This window comes from Capsicum annuum, chromosome 6, assembly GCF_002878395.1.
Source record: "Capsicum annuum cultivar UCD-10X-F1 chromosome 6, UCD10Xv1.1, whole genome shotgun sequence".
Lineage (NCBI taxonomy): Eukaryota > Viridiplantae > Streptophyta > Magnoliopsida > Solanales > Solanaceae > Capsicum > Capsicum annuum.
This window is the reverse complement of record NC_061116.1, coordinates 221,860,861-221,876,936: the sequence shown is the minus strand read 5'-3', so window position 1 is coordinate 221,876,936 and position 16,076 is coordinate 221,860,861. Positions and strand designations below refer to the sequence as shown.

At 34.8% G+C, this 16,076-nt stretch overlaps 2 protein-coding genes across 3 annotated transcripts; one reads left to right on the top strand and one right to left on the bottom strand.

Moving 5' to 3' along the window:
• The first annotated feature begins 7,819 nt into the window (after positions 1 to 7,819).
• On the top strand, positions 7,820 to 10,256 carry LOC107874632. The gene is made up of 3 exons (XM_016721394.2): positions 7,820 to 8,872; positions 9,240 to 9,782; positions 9,864 to 10,256. The coding sequence occupies exons 1-3, from the start codon at positions 8,000 to 8,002 to the stop codon at positions 9,960 to 9,962; spliced, it is 1,515 nt and encodes a 504-aa protein (XP_016576880.1). The 5' UTR covers positions 7,820 to 7,999; the 3' UTR covers positions 9,963 to 10,256.
• Positions 10,257 to 11,510: 1,254 nt separating this feature from the next.
• LOC107875570 (serine/threonine-protein kinase CDL1-like) lies at positions 11,511 to 16,040 on the bottom strand. Of its 2 annotated transcripts, NM_001325060.1 has the most exon segments (5): positions 11,659 to 12,089; positions 13,585 to 13,976; positions 14,103 to 14,292; positions 14,489 to 14,739; positions 15,722 to 16,040. In NM_001325060.1, coding segments are annotated over 5 exon segments (1,233 nt in total). In that variant the 5' UTR covers positions 15,846 to 16,040; the 3' UTR covers positions 11,659 to 11,813.
• Between the last annotated feature and the right edge of the window lie 36 nt (positions 16,041 to 16,076).

Genomic DNA, 16,076 nt, shown 5'->3' with positions numbered 1-16,076 from the left:
TTTTAGTGGGTACTGTGTTAGCATTGCTCGGCAGACAAGGTGTTCCAATTTTGATCAATCAAATTTTTTGAAAAATATCTTTTTTTTTTTAAGAAAATAACTTTCCTAATTAAGTAATTATAAAATTAGGGTTCGTTTGGTGTGAGGTATAACGGATAAGTAGGTCCGAGATAAAATGAAGGATTATTTTGTTTCATGTTTGGTTGAAGGTATTAGTTAGTATCGAGATTATTTATTCCATCATTTACACCATAATGATTAGATAAATTATCCCATATACATGGTGGGATATATAATTAATCCGAAATAATCCCGGAATAACTAATTCCGAAAGTGATTAACCCGGGATAACTATTTCCCAACCAAACTACCTCTAATAGTTTTATAAGTAACACTCCACTTTATATTAATTGTCTCCTTGCAATATATATATATATAAGTCATCAATGGTTGTGATCCATTTGTGTGGAATGGTTTGGCTTGAGCCTTGACACATACCATGTCTACTGCTGCAAGAACTTACAAGGTTAGAGGGGGAAATTGACCTGATCTCAAACTTAACCATAAGACAATAACCAAAAGATTACATAAAGGATTATTTAGCCTATAAAAATCCTTTCATAAAAAAAAAGAAAACGATAACTTCAACCAACAAGAGAAGTTACTCTTATCATCTCTCTTCCTCATAGAGGAAATTAAAGTTGCCATTTGTCTAGTTGAATCAAGCCTTTAGCCTCTCTAGCCAATTGTTGATGAGATGCATAAAAGATTTTGTCTCCACCAGACGATGCTAATTTAGCCCCTTCAATATTATGCTCTACCCACGTACTAGCTACTAGTTATATACACTTATATTTAGGTTGGTATATGGGTATCGATCCTAAGCTGGGGTTCTATCGGAAACCTCTCTACTTCTCCTGAGGTAGTGGTATGGTCTGCGTATACTCTACCCTCCCCAGACCCTACTAGGTGGGAATACACTGGGTATGTTATTGTTGTACCACGTACTAGCTACCCTCTTCTTCTATATATAAACTATAAATCAAAAACGTTATACTTTATTACTGAATATTTCATCACGCGTTTAATGGGAGCCAGTCTATGAAGTGAGCATCCTGATGCCATTGAACAGACATGACCAAGATTTGCCATTTATTAAACTAGTAGAAAATTTTATAATATGAGTAGAATGAAAAGAATGAAGATTGAAGATATACTGTGTCAAGCCTCTTTATGACAATTATGATTACTCATCACACACTATGTAAACTATTGATGCAAAGTAATTCGTTCATTCTTCCGGTATGTAGCCAAACTGCCAAAGACTATATATATATTAATTCTTACAAAACTTTCTTAACGAATAATTATTAGATCAGAACTGGAAGAAACGAGTTACTCGTTTTAGATCAGAAAATAAAATAATTATTACTCCATTCTTTAATTATCTTTCTTTTTTCCAGAGATAAATCATCATTCATATTTCATCATCAAAGCAGCTTTTACTGAGAAATCATAAAATTCAGTGAAGAGAAGTCAGGTATAGGAACTCGTGCTGGACTATTGAATGCCTATGAACTATGAACGTCAAATTAATTTCCTAAAAAATTTCCGTACCGCTCAAGAAAGGAAGAGTAGATTGTCACATCTATGTCTGCCTAATTAGAACAAATGTCTTCCAATAAAATCACACTAAAGTAAAATACTCTCTCTCTCGTTTCATTTTTACGTGTGGTGTTTTCCTTCATAAAAGTTAAATCAACTATTCTTTTCGTTTTAAAAAAAGAATGACCTACTTTGACTTGACACAAAATTTAAGAAAATAAAGATGTCATTTGAATCTCATGGCCTTAAATTAAAATTGTGTCAAATGTCCTTTAATCTTGTGGTCCTAAACATGCCATGTGGAAAGTTGAAATTAAAGTATTGTCAAAAAAAGAAAAGGGGTCATTTTTTTTTAAACGGATTAAAAAAAAAAATAGGAGGGAGTAATTTTTTCGAGTTAAATTAAATTAAATTAATTTAATATGATAAATTTAAAATTCAGATATTAAAAAATTATAATCATTCTGAAAATATGTACATATTAAATGTAAGTTAAATTTCATGAAGTCGACTCTCATTGTAAAATTGATCAGAGAAAGTAGTAAAAAGAGTTGCAAAACAATAAAATAAAATACATGTCTTCTTTAATAGTAGCTCCCCTCTGATCTTCTTAAACTTTTGTGTTCAATGAAATATATCATCAGTATACAACTTGGATTAGTATAAATAATTGCGAGTGATATCATCATATGAATAGATGATGTATGACGAATATTTGCCACCACAAGATTGTGACATGCATGCAAGATATCGTTTGTACCAAACCAAATACACACGACATATATCATAAAAGCATCGTGAGTATGGCAGGCTCACCTTCATGAACCCTCTTTCTCACACACACACACACAGTCGTAAATATGCAACCACTATTGACATTGAATTACTCAAGCGAGCGTAGGCATACTTCTAAAATTATTTTTAAATGTTTGTCGCACTTGTTCAAAATAGATATTCTATAATATTTGTTATTAGAAAATCATGAAATAATTAGTTATTTTTTCATCTTTATTCTTAATTACAAATATGGATAAATATATTAATATAGTGTAAAAAGAGAAGTATATATTAAATAAATACGAGTAATAAATAAAGATAATTAAACCAAATTACCTTCTAGTAATGCTTTTCTTAACTTAAAAAGGTGACAAGTAAATAGAAATAGAGGGAGTACTCCATCCAATCATATTTTGCGTGGCACCCTTTCAAAGGTGAAAGCTAGTTACCTTGGAGCCAGGAGGTTCATTCAAACCCTCTTGTAGGAAAATTATATTATTAATTTATACATGATTGGAATTATTCTTTTATATATATATATATATATATATATATATATATATATATATAGTAGATGTCGAACCCCTTCAACTAGTTCGTGCTTCCACCTCTGCACCTTTGATTTGATTTAGTGTTTAAGGAAAAATGAAAGAGTTTTAAAATTTGGTGTGTAAAATAATCCTTAATTATTTGTGTACAACATATCATTTCATTAAGAATAAATTAAAGAGAAATTTAAAGCTAAATTATTTCTAATCATAATAAGATAACATTTTTTATGAGATAAACTAAAAAGAAATGGGTGTTGTATAAATGAATTGTTGGATTTTGGCACACAAGTTAAGGAAAAAACATTAAAGACATAAATTTAACATAAAATTTCATTTTTACTCCAAAAAAAAGAAAAAGCTTACCTTGTAATACCCTTTCAAAAGTTAATTGACTATCAAATCATAAGGGTAAATTTGAAAAAAAATTCAATGATTCACTTATTTTGAAACACCAATAAATATCCCAACAATTCATTTATTCCGAAACGGAGGGAGTAATAAACAACATAAATTATTTTTAAGATTTAATTTCACACTTTAAAGAGGAATACCTTTAGATATCATTTAAATATAATGTGATATTGTAGAAACATTATTTATATTGACAATATTTTCTAAATAACTCTGAGACTCAACAACAACAACAACAAACCCAGTGTATTCCCACCTAGTGGGGGCTGGGGGGTAAGATGTACGCAGTCCATACCTCTACCTCTAAAGAAGTAGAAAGACTATTTCCGATAGACCCCCGGCTCAAGTCACGAGATACCACACAAACTCATAGTAAAGCACAGAACTAGATTACATAACATAAATATGACACCCATAAGTATTAGAAAACAGAGGAAAGCACACAGATTCGTAATAAAACATGGAACACGGAATCATAACAAGAATAAAACCCCCACCAAGTAATTCCCTACACTAGCGACCCAAACCGGCCCTAGTCTTCTGCCCTAATTCGCGTCCTCCAGACCTTCCTATCTAGGGTCATGTCCTCGGTGAGCTGTAACTACTCCATGTCCCGTCTAATCACCTCACCCCAGTACTTCTTCGGCCTACCCCTACCCCGCCTAAAACCATCCAACGCTAGCCTCTCACACCTACGAACCGGGGCATCCATGCCCCTCCTCTTCACATGTCCGAACCATCTCAATCGGGCTTCCCGCATCTTGCACTCCACTGGAGTCACACCAACCTTCTCCCGGATAGTCTCATTCCGAACTCTAACCCCTCTAGTCAGCCCACACATCCAGCGCAACTTTGAGACTGAATGATGGAAATAAAGAAAAAAGAACATGATGTAAAGCACTGAAACATGAACGTCCTTGCGCTGCAGTTCAGTAAAACGTTTACTGAGGTTTAAGGTACATATAATTAGCGAAGGTTAGGATGTTCAAATATGTGGATATATTAAGAGAGGTATAATTAAGAATGAAGTTATATGAGATAAAGTGGGATCGGAGTGATCTCCATGGTGGATGAAGAAAGTAAGGTCGAGATAGTTCAGAAAGGCGAAGAGGTCGGAGGTGTGTGGATGCGCCAATGAAGAGGTCATGGTGTGAGAGGTAAGTTGTAGCGGGAGTTAGAAGAGGTAGAAGTAGGCCCAAAAAGATAAGCTATGACATATTTTCAGTTGACTAAGGACACGACTTCAGATAATTAAGAAAGTATGAAGGTCAAGAAATAGGATAGAAGGTTAGTAGATAGTTGAGTACTGTCGTACTTCTAATAGTATGATTTAGGTATCACGTAGTTTCCTTTTTTCCGATATATGTTTGTTAAGATATGTTTATACACTTATTTTTTACATTGTTATTCTGTTGTCTCTTTTTTTCCCTTACTTTCCAGCATCCGTTACATTATATTTGCTCCGAGGATCTATCGGAAATAACCTTTCTACCTCGAAAAATAGAGATAAGGTCTAACGTATACTCTACTCTTCTCAAATTCCACAATTATACTAAATATGTTATTGTACACGGTTAGCTTGGATTTTTTTAATTTTTTTTAACGCAATGAGCTCTATGTAATAAGATTCAGTACAGCGGCACTAAAATTTAATTTAGTATCCTGGAGAAATTAAAGTAAGTCGATCCCCAGAGGACTCTATTAACTTCCAATCATTAAACTTACTATTTTTAAACTTCCAATAATTATAAGTAACAACTCAAAATGGGTAAGAAAATAACTGCCAATTTCTAGCTGTGAAAGTAAATGATACAATTATAGTTGATTTTGAAGAAAGAATTATCGAGGCATTAACCTCATTTATAAGGGGCAATGATGAAACCCTGTAAATTGCTCAGTGTACCCGATTACCTTTTTTTCTATACAGAAATGGCTCTGTACAGTGTTCAGCCATAACTAAATTATAGAGGACCTCTCTGTATGTGCACTCAAATCTATTCTTTTTTTCCTGTTAATAAGGCAAGGACGAGGCGGAAACAGTGGCAAAGCTTGAATTTTCACCAAGGGGTTCACAAGTGAACATACGAACTAACGGAAGGTGGTTCGACATCTATTATATATATAAAAAATAATTTTAATTATGTATATATAATATAATTTTCCATCGAAAGATTAGGATGAACCCCCTATCCAAACTGTAGCTCCGACCCTGAGCGGAAATGAAATCTCTTTGCCTTTTGCCATTTGAATAGAAAAAAATAGTATGTTCAAATCTCTTACGTGTCAGAATAAAAATCTCTCGTAAGAATACTATTAAAACTAAAAACGATTTGTAAAGGGACAGAAAATAATTTTTCCCACAGAGGAGGTTCAAATTTAATGGCAGAAGAAGGAGGTTCGAATTTCCCAATCAACAGCGGCGGATTCGAGATTTCAACTAAGGGGTTCAATGTTTAAAGAAAACCTAGCTAATGAGAGTTCAACACTTACTATAGATACATAAAAAATGATTTTAATTATGTATAAATTGTATATTTTTCTATCGATGAACCCTAGCCAAAGACTGGCTCCGCCCCGAGAATCAGTAGTTTGTTATTGGGCCATGGCCAGTTCAAATGAACTATACATATTTGATAAAACATATCACAAACCACAATACTTTTTAAATCCTGTATTTATTCCAAATAGTGAAATCGATTTAAAAAAGATTACAATACTTTTTAATTCCTGTATTTTTTCTAAATAGGGAGAGATCAAAAATACTACAATATAGTGCAACAACTTGAATTTTATAAGAGATATACCCATTACTCCGCAATTTCTCCCAAATTCAATTTTGTGTTATTGAATCACACCCAAAAGCTAACTAATAAAATGGGAGAGCCCAGACTATATCAATCCCACATCAACACTCCATTTAATTGACGTGGGATTCAAGTCTCATATCTTGCAAAAGAGTAGTAATTCTTGTCTCTTCTATGTTTTTATTATTATTTCCTTTTTGTCTCCAACATCCCAACCTAACCCGTTCCAATTTGAAATCCAAAAATTTGGGCATAAATGTTTTTATTAGTGGCTTAAAGTCAAATTTCAATAAGAGGTCTTACATATATAAACATACATAAAAAAATACTACTCTAATAATTTAGTGTTGTTTTATTTGTTCTTGCATAATAGTTGTTTCAATGTTTTTAAAAGATACTTAACCTTTAACTTCACATATTAATATGATTATTATTAATTCTTGTTAATAAGGTGCTACTCATTCGTTTGCAATGCATTAACTCGAATGTTGTTATTAAAACTTTATTTATTAATATAAAGTTTGAGTTGTTTAGTTCTAAGTTCTAAAATATTTCATGTAAAAATGAGATAACTTTTTATCTTTTTCATTATTATTATTTCTTAGATATTTTTTAAAAATGAATTTGATAATCTTCATTATTATGTCAAGTGAAATTGAAAATATAGAGTTTACTATTAAAAATTTTGAGGCCTCAAAATTTTTTAAGCCTAAAGCAAAGACTTTATTAGCATTATCCTTGAGCCACCCCTGCACGAGGAAATTCAAGAGGAGAAACATAGATGGTGTTGTTGAAACCTGAGATATCACCCAAAAAAGATCTCTTTCTTCTACAATCCGATTCATAGTTCTTTTAACTTCCAATGACGTTGCATTATCAAGCAATCTTGTATATCCAGTGTATATCACAAAATACAAGTTATACTATGATATACATATGTATCTCATAAAATTCAAAGTGTAATACACTGAAATACAACAACATACAAGTGTATAATGTTGTATGCATGTCAGTTGTATGTATGGCGTTTTGAGGTGATGACCATAAAAACGAATACATTGTATTTCACTTGCGCACGGATACTACTTTTTTTTCTTGCGGACAGATACATTGTATATGCTTGCGAGGAATTTCACTATATTTCAAACAAATTCACAAACTATCACTACATTTCATAAGTTGGCCGAATATGTTTTACCACTTGCTAGTCTTGCTGTGCATCATAGATATGATTTCCAAGGGGTGAACCAAAAGATATTTGCACAATTAATTAAATCATATATTATAATTTGAAGTAAATTGCCTACACAGTCATTCTTATACATCATTATAGTATCAAAATTCTATATGTTAAAACATAAATACAGATTAATCGATCTGAGGATTGTCATTTTAACAAAGCGCACCTATATGTTGTAGAGTGATGAATTCATTATGGAAAATACAATTCAGAAGAATAAATTTGAATGGCTAGAATCAATAATCGATTAAGCTAGTGGAAACGATCTAAGTAATATAATTATCTTCGAAATGACTTAATTGCGTAAATATTACTAGTAATTTTTATATGATCAGTACATAAAACTTAATCTAAATTCATATCAAACAAACTTGAGAAAAAATCTCTTTTCCTCTCAATCCAACTTGTTTCTCCATCACTCACTTTCGTTCTTCCTCCTACTCTACCGTACCGCAATTCATCTCTAGTACTGAAACATGGCATGCACTACCATAACACTTAGAAACTCAGAAAAAAAAAAAAAAATAGATCTATCTCGTGTCTGATTCTGCATGGTTCCACTCTCCAGGAACCCCTAACGACTTGTCGTTTTATTCATAATAAGAATAATAATGACCTCTTCTTCTTCTCAACGACCCGGCGCATTTGGCCCCAGCAACCTTCGCAAAACTGTAACGTGGTTGTTCATCACCTTGTTAATCATCTATCTTATTTATTCTTTTAATCTAATTATCAATAAAGATTCCCCTCAATGTACCAATTCATTGCCTTCCTCCTCAGAATTACCCGCGAGAGAATCATTTTCCACGAAATTACCTGAAACTCAACCTTCTAATAATTCCAATAACTCAACTTCCCTTTCTCTTCAAGAAAATCCAGGGGAACCTGGAACAGGCCTGAAACACATTGTATTCGGTATAGCAGGGTCTACAAACTTGTGGGATAAAAGAAAAGAGTACATAAAATTATGGTGGAGGCCAGGGGAAATGAGAGGTGTTGTATGGTTAGATAAAAATGTTACAGTACATAAAAATGAAGGTTTGCCTGAAATTCGAATTTCAGAGAACACAACTAGGTTCTTGTACACGAATCGACAGGGGAACAGATCAGCTTTAAGGATTTCCAGGGTTGTTTCTGAGACAATAAGGTTGAATCCTAAAAATGTGAGATGGTTCGTAATGGGAGATGATGACACTGTGTTTAATGTGGACAATGTTGTTCGAGTTCTTTCTAAGTATGATCATAAACAGTATTATTACATTGGGAGTTCTTCAGAAAGCCATATTCAGAATATTTTTTTCTCATATTCTATGGCTTATGGTGGAGGTGGATTTGCTATTAGTTATCCATTGGCTAAAGAGTTGGAGAAGATTCAAGATCGTTGCATTCAGCGATATCCTGGATTATACGGCAGTGATGACAGAATTCAAGCTTGTATGGCTGAGCTTGGAGTCCCCCTCACACGTGAACCTGGATTTCATCAGGTAACCCTCCCTTAAAAATGAGATTAATTAGTTGTCTGATTTTAAATCCGGAGTCACCTAAAAGATAATTGCACGTAACAGTTCTTAAGAAGGTGAGACAGGTACCGCAGAAAATTTGGTCAGCGATATGTTACAACAGCCTCCCTACCTTGTGCGGTTACCACTAGATATGTCGTTGACCTGTTACAACATGTTAAAATACGTTATGGTAAAAATCTTGTTCATAACCGAAGTTTCATACATTACTAGTGCTATGCTACTACATCATATAGTCCAAGAGCCATGAAAACTGTTGCAATTATTACTACTATCATTTTACTGTACTTCTGCCTGGATTTTGATGAATTTCTTCTTTGTGGTAGTATAGTATGATGTGTATGGGAACTTGCTAGGCCTATTGGGAGCACATCCTGTAACACCACTAGTATCAATTCACCATCTTGATGTAGTGGATCCTATAATCCCAAGGATGAGCAGAGTTGATGGACTCCGACGCCTTTTTGAATCAATGAAGTACGACACTGCAAGCATAATGCAGCAGTCAATCTGCTACGACAAGCAGAAATACTGGTCTATTTCAGTATCGTGGGGATACGTGGTTCAGATCACGAGGGGTAATATCTCGCCAAGAGAACTAGAAATGCCCACAAGAACATTTCTTAACTGGTACAAAAGAGCTGATTACACAGCCTATGCTTTCAACACAAGGCCTGTGACAAAGCACCCGTGCCAGAAGCCTTTCATATACTACATAAGTGCAGCCAAATATGATCGAAACAAGAATCAGATCGTTGGGATTTACCATCGTCATAGAGAGTCGTACCCTTATTGCAGATGGAAAATTGAGTCACCTGAGAATATCAATGCAGTTGTTGTGTTGAAAAGCCCAGATAATAACCGTTGGCAGTCGGTAAGTTTGTTCAAACAACTCCATTTCTTACTATTGATCCGGAAAGGACTATTAATAAGTTGATATTTTTCTGTTTTTCAGGCAGCGAGAAGGGATTGTTGTAAAGTTCTACCATCAAACAACTCCTATTTGTACATTTCTGTAGGCAGTTGCAGATCAGGCGAAACGAGTGAAATGTAGCTATTGGAAGGAGGCTATAGTTTTTTCACTTCCTTCTATTTTTTTGTATCAATAGATTTGATTAGTAAAGAAAGAATCCATATACAAAAGTTGAGAAACACAAGATTCATTTGTAATTTTGCAGAAATGTTACTACTTCTAGAGTCTAGACTAATAGTGGTTCTTTCTTTTCACTGCAAAGTTGTGTAAACCACATGAAAAGCTAGTTTCTTATTGAAGCATGTCCAGCAAATGCTCTCGAAAACACTATCAAAATTTAAAGCATAGACACAAAAACATGTATTATTTCAACAATTTTTACCGGCTACAGTAATTCATTTTTCAACGCGAGAGAATGATCCAAATGCAATTCAAGCCAGATATTTCTTCCATCTCAATTCCTTCAGTTATGTACAAGTTCACTGTCAATCGCATTACATTAAGAGCAGCCAAACATTGCTATAAAAACTCTACTTTGTTTCCCCCCAAATCCCCTAACGAAAAGTTAAAAGATAACGACAGCTAAATGATGTAGTTATCGATGTATCCTAGTTATGAAAATCATACCTTGAACAGTTGATAGTAGTTATCATTGAAGAAATGTCAAAATGCTAGTTTTTGGTTCGCCCAGGCTGTATCTATCTGATAAATATGTGTGTTTATAAGTGAATTTGCAATCTTATGAATAGCAAAAACTGTAACATTAGGAACTAAGAAGGATTGATTATTCCTTAGGAACAAAGGGAATACAGAAATGAAGTTAATTAGTGACTTCTTAGTATAGTTGCAATCATCATTAGAAAGTACTTTAAAATCTTTATTTGCACGACCAAACATTGCCCATTAATTCTAGTACTTTCCACTTACTAAATATGTTAGGAAAAAAATATGGTGAAACTCCAAGCAACTATTTCTGAATGAATTCACCATAAGAGACACCCATTTACAGTGTCATACAAGCAAAAATAACAAACAAACATCGGTTTTTTGATGGTTCCTACAATTATAATCAAGATGGTTGTTGTTCGCGTATAGATGTATGTGGTTGACATAACTATTCTTCCACTTCTTGTCTCAAATCTCACTGTTCAAAAGCTCAAAGTTGATCACCATGTCAGTAGGGGGAAACTCATATCTGTGGAGATCTCAAAAGGAACAAGTAAGAAAGCATGCCTTCTTATGAGTCCTAACTGTAATGACAATGTTTCATGTAATTTTCAATATGATTCTGTTGGAGTCCCACATCGGTGGGTTAAAGGGTCCTTGGGCAATCCTCCCCTCATGAGCTAGCTTTTGAGATTGAGTTGAGCCCAAAGTCCTTTGCTTTATCAGATTCTTCCATTCGTTCGTTAGCTTAGTTTAACAGAAAGCAGGATGTTTCTTCCTTCTGTCAAGTGAAACTGCACGACTTGATGCTAAATTTTTCGTTTCTGGAAATAACATCAACAAAGTGTGCCATTAACTCTCTATTTGCTGACTGTCTAGAAGCTGCTTTTTCTTCAATTTGGTTTCGCAAAAGGGTGTCTCTATTGCATAGCTACCAAACATTTTATACTGCACTGAAATAGCTAGTAGAAAATATGTGTATATTGGCTTTTAATTAGTTCTTGCTAACGCTTCTACGCTGATTGATTGTATCATTGAAGCGTAGAGCTTTTACATACTATATTATACCATGCACTGGAGCTTGCATCTGCATTAGATATGCAAAAGAGGCTTTTTTTTTTTTTTTTTTAATTACGTCCAATCTATGGTTTTTAAGCTGCATCTGTAATATACATATGTGATACAAGAAAGTTGACAACCATTAACTTCTGTCTCTGTGAGTTCTTATTTTAGTCCTCAAGCTCTGTTGTATCATTTCCATCACCGTTACCAGGAATCTTCATCGTTTATAGATTTGTGAGAAGATTGATTTTTGTATGACTTCCGGATAGGAGGCTCGATTTCAGGGTCATACTTTAAGGAGGCAAGGTAGTTCAAAGCAGTGACGATATCAACAATTGGAGGGCGTATAGTAGGTTGCTCCTGGACACACATTGCAGCAATTGCAAGAGCTTGGTATAAGCTCCTAATTGGATAGTGACCATCAAGTGCTGGATCTGCCATCTTGTAGAACTTCTTCCTGTCTTTGAATAATGGTCTTGCCTGCAAAAGACAGTGGCTTTTGTTGAATCTATGATTAATTAGATAAAAATAGAGTCCCTAAACAGCTTAAGCTTTTAGATAAAGCGGTCACACACTTTGACATGGTACTAGAGCAGACAAAGGACGAGGTGGTCACACAATTCAATAACATTTATGCAAGTTCAATAAGGCAGTCTAAGATCACTCCTGACTAATCTCAAAACTAGAAAAAGGTGCCATAATTGTTCAAGTGGGATTTGCTTTATTCATGGTTGAGTTCCAAGTGATATCGGGTAAACATCATCTTTTCTTAAAAGAAAAAAAGCAGTTAAATAATGTCGTGTAAACCTCACTGTCATAATTCATAAATTAATTCATGAAAGACAACAAGATTCGCTGTGGATGTTGCACACACTTTTGTTACCTCTTTCATGTCAACAAAAATGTAGCAGTCAATCAGAAGGCTTCAAAGACCTACTGTGTAGATACTTCAATGGTACAGACACATAATGCACATCAGCCAGTGAAACACAATGTCTTAACTTGATAATCATGTCCAGAAAACTAGCAGGCAACATTAGCTCATACTTTCTGAAATACACACTATGTTTATGCTTAACAAGTCTGTTAAACTGTGTTTCCCTAATCACTGATCAGAACCCTGAACTAGAAGCGCCTGCACATCACCGTGACTAGTATGCATAGGCCAAGATGCCATTCAAGGAAAAGTACGGCAGTACCATATGATTGAACCCATGGATGAAACTAAAAGGAAAAGAAAATAGTGGAAATAAAAGGTAAAAGGGTGACATCTGCACTCAAAAATTTTTTGTAAGCACTGAATTCTGGTCGTTTGGTGTGAGGTATAAGGGAGAAGTAGTCCCGGACATAAAATGAAAGATTATTCTATCCCATGTTTGGTTGGAGGTATTTGTTAATACCGGGATAACTTATCCCACCATTTACACCATAGCGATGGGATAAGTTATCCCGGGTAATCCCGGGATAACTATTTTCCAACCAAACAGTACATGATACCATAAATGGATCAAAAAGGAAGGATGATTCTGGTAAATCCAAATCAACTCTTCCAAGCAGAAAACTGTTATTTTCTTTTTGACGATGGAGAAATCTCCAAGGGCGTGGGGCACAGTTCGAAACTTGGTGAATAAAGGGCCACCCCTTACCCCTCTTCTCCACTTAAATAGCACGCTTTTGTTTGTGAAGAAAATAACAGACAGAAAACTGAATATTTAAAGGTTTAAGAGCCTCTTATCTCATCGTCTAAAACCACAGAGAACCTCCAATCTGACAAACAATGACTAACGATTTGTTCCAAAAGTAAAAACAACTACGGGTAGTGGTTCAGTGACATCAATTGCTTGGATCCATTTAGGTGCAGACATAAAAATGATGGCTAAATTCAGTAGCTACGAAGCAAGGAAAAACTAGGTCTTACCACAGATAACTACAAAAATATATCACATGGAAACAATAAGAAATCAAGAAAACATACCCAAGAAACCAGGTTTTGCTCCGCGGCAGATTTTGTATAGTCAATCGCTCTCCTGCCTGTGATTATCTCCAGAAGAACGACCCCAAAGCTGTAGATATCTGACTTGAATGTTAGTTGGCCAGTCATAGCATAATCTGGTGCACAGTATCCATATGTACCCATCACTCTGGTGGAAACATGAGTCTTGTCTCCACTAGGACCAACTTTAGCCAAACCAAAATCGGATAATTTTGGGTGGTACTCCTCACCAAGCAGAATATTGGAGCATTTCAGATCTCGATAAATTATAGGAGGTGTCATCTTGTCATGTAAATATTCCAGGCCTCTTGCAGCACCTGCAGCTATCTTCATTCTAATATTCCAATCAAGAGGTTTCTGATTTGGCCAGGCGTCTGCACACGTTGAAAGAAGTAAACCAAATGGACTCATCACAAAGTCAAAAGAAATAGGCATGTTTATCAGAAGGACGAGGCTCAAGATTGGAAGAGCGTAAGATGAAGCCGACAATTATAACATACCAAATAGATGATCTTCCAGTGAACCAAGAGCCATGTACTCATACACCAATAGCCTCTGATCTCCCTCGGCACAACAGCCAATTAGTTTAACAAGATTAGGATGGTCAGCCTTACTTAGTGTCTGTACTTCAACAACAAATTCCCTAACTCCTTGACATCCATTTGGATCGAGTTGTTTGATGGCTACAATCTGCGTTAGAAAACATAAACAGACTCAGGCCACCAATTAATCCAGATGTTAAACCACTCACTTACTTTAAATGACCCTGCAAAGATTGGAGGGGGTATAAATTCAAAAAAGGGGGAGAGTATTCAAATAATTCTGTTGCTTATCGAAGACTTTAAGGAAGGAATGACAAGTATTACGAGAATGGAGTCGAGCTAACCTCACCAGTACCCCCCAGGTGACCTTTATATACTTTGCCAAAACCTCCTTCTCCCAAGAAGTAATCTTCCTTGAAATCTTCGGTTGCAGCTACTAATTGATCGAATTTAAACCTTTGTGCCGTAGCACCACCTGTTTTTCCATCTGAGGGAGGAGTGCTACTATAACCCCCATCTTTCCTAGACGTAGATCGGCTTGCAATTTTAACCTCTTCGCTCTTCACAACTTTAAATTGCCTAGCCACCGGCATATCTACGGAACAAGACAAAACCACGAGGCACCAAAATGATGGGAGTTTAAATGGAGGAGACCTCATTTGGAGGAGGGAGAAAAAGAAATGAAAGAGCACAAGGATAGTAAACGGCCAAAATAATGATTTCAGCAAGATTCTCAAATTTGTAGTACACAAAGAAGCAAAAAGTGATCCATACAAAAGGAACAAAATTTCTCGAAAAGATCAAACGTATACAAAAGAAGTCCAAAAAAACAAGAAATGATGTTCTCAAATTGCAGCTAATCCGTCGCACTAGACAACAGCTTGATCAGATTTTAAAAAATTTTCTTTTTACCCCTCCCTAGGAGCTCCTACGTTTTATGCTCTCTTGGTGACTCGAACTCACAACATAAGAGGTGAAGGTGAAGGGTGCTTACCACCGGATCAACCCCTCTTATCAAATCTGAACATTCAACCTTCTTATCAGGACAAGAAATTAAGACTTTCAATTCCTTCCATGAACGTCTCCAAAGCATCAAACGTTTCTTAAGAAATAGGCATACAGAGGAACCACATAAATAAATGGCAGACACCATACGCAAGAAACGAAATTTAAATGGCAACAGGGTATGTTTGGTACGACGGAAGTCATTTTTTAATGAGACGTTTTCTTGAGGATTTCCGAGGAAAATAGCCTAATATACCAAACTCATTCATGAAAAAAGAATCATAAAATCTTTCATCAAACAATTAACTGTACATTCAAAAATATTAACCAAATCATACATGCATGCAACAATAATAATTCAGGATCAAATGAATCCCACCTAACATCCATCAAACATAACACAAAAACAAAAATTGGTTAGGAAAAATTCAACATTCGATCAGAGATTCCAACAACCCCATATTAAAATTTTCCGAAATGCATAAAAAAAGGATCAATCTTTCACAAAATCAAACATAACATACATAAAATATAATCAAATCATACAAAATGTCACATATATATATATATACCTTGTTTAGGCTGTGACCTATGAACCCTTTTATATTGATGATTAAGATCACTTGTTTCAAAAATCTTTTTCTGTGGCTTCTTAACTGATGTATCTCCTTCTCCAGAACAAGGGAAACACCCCATGATCACTTTAATTAATTTCTTTAATTTAACTATCTATAAGCCACACATAACACTAATAAAAATTAATATACTATGTCTCTACTACTAAACTCTTTTTCTCTCTTTTCTCTTCTTTAATGGGGAATGGAATAATAATAATTATGATGATTTTAAGAGTTACAAAACTATCAGTTTTGCCTTAAAAAGAGAGAAAAAGAGAAAAATGGTTAGAGAGAACACACAGCTTTAACC

Excerpts from the sequence above, each read along its gene's own strand:
- LOC107874632 (XM_016721394.2), top strand. The coding sequence starts at position 8,000 with ATGACCTCTTCTTCTTCTCAACGACCCGGCGCATTTGGCCCCAGCAAC. Across the intron at positions 8,873-9,239 it reads GTGAACCTGGATTTCATCAG|TATGATGTGTATGGGAACTT; the intron begins GTAACCCTCCCT and ends GTGGTAGTATAG. Across the intron at positions 9,783-9,863 it reads ATAATAACCGTTGGCAGTCG|GCAGCGAGAAGGGATTGTTG; the intron begins GTAAGTTTGTTC and ends TCTGTTTTTCAG.
- LOC107875570 (XM_047413351.1), bottom strand. The coding sequence starts at position 14,136 with ATGGCTCTTGGTTCACTGGAAGATCATCTATTTG. Across the intron at positions 13,977-14,102 it reads ACTGGAAGATCATCTATTTG|ACGCCTGGCCAAATCAGAAA; the intron begins GTATGTTATAAT and ends CAACGTGTGCAG. Across the intron at positions 12,090-13,584 it reads AGCAAAACCTGGTTTCTTGG|GCAAGACCATTATTCAAAGA; the intron begins GTATGTTTTCTT and ends TGTCTTTTGCAG.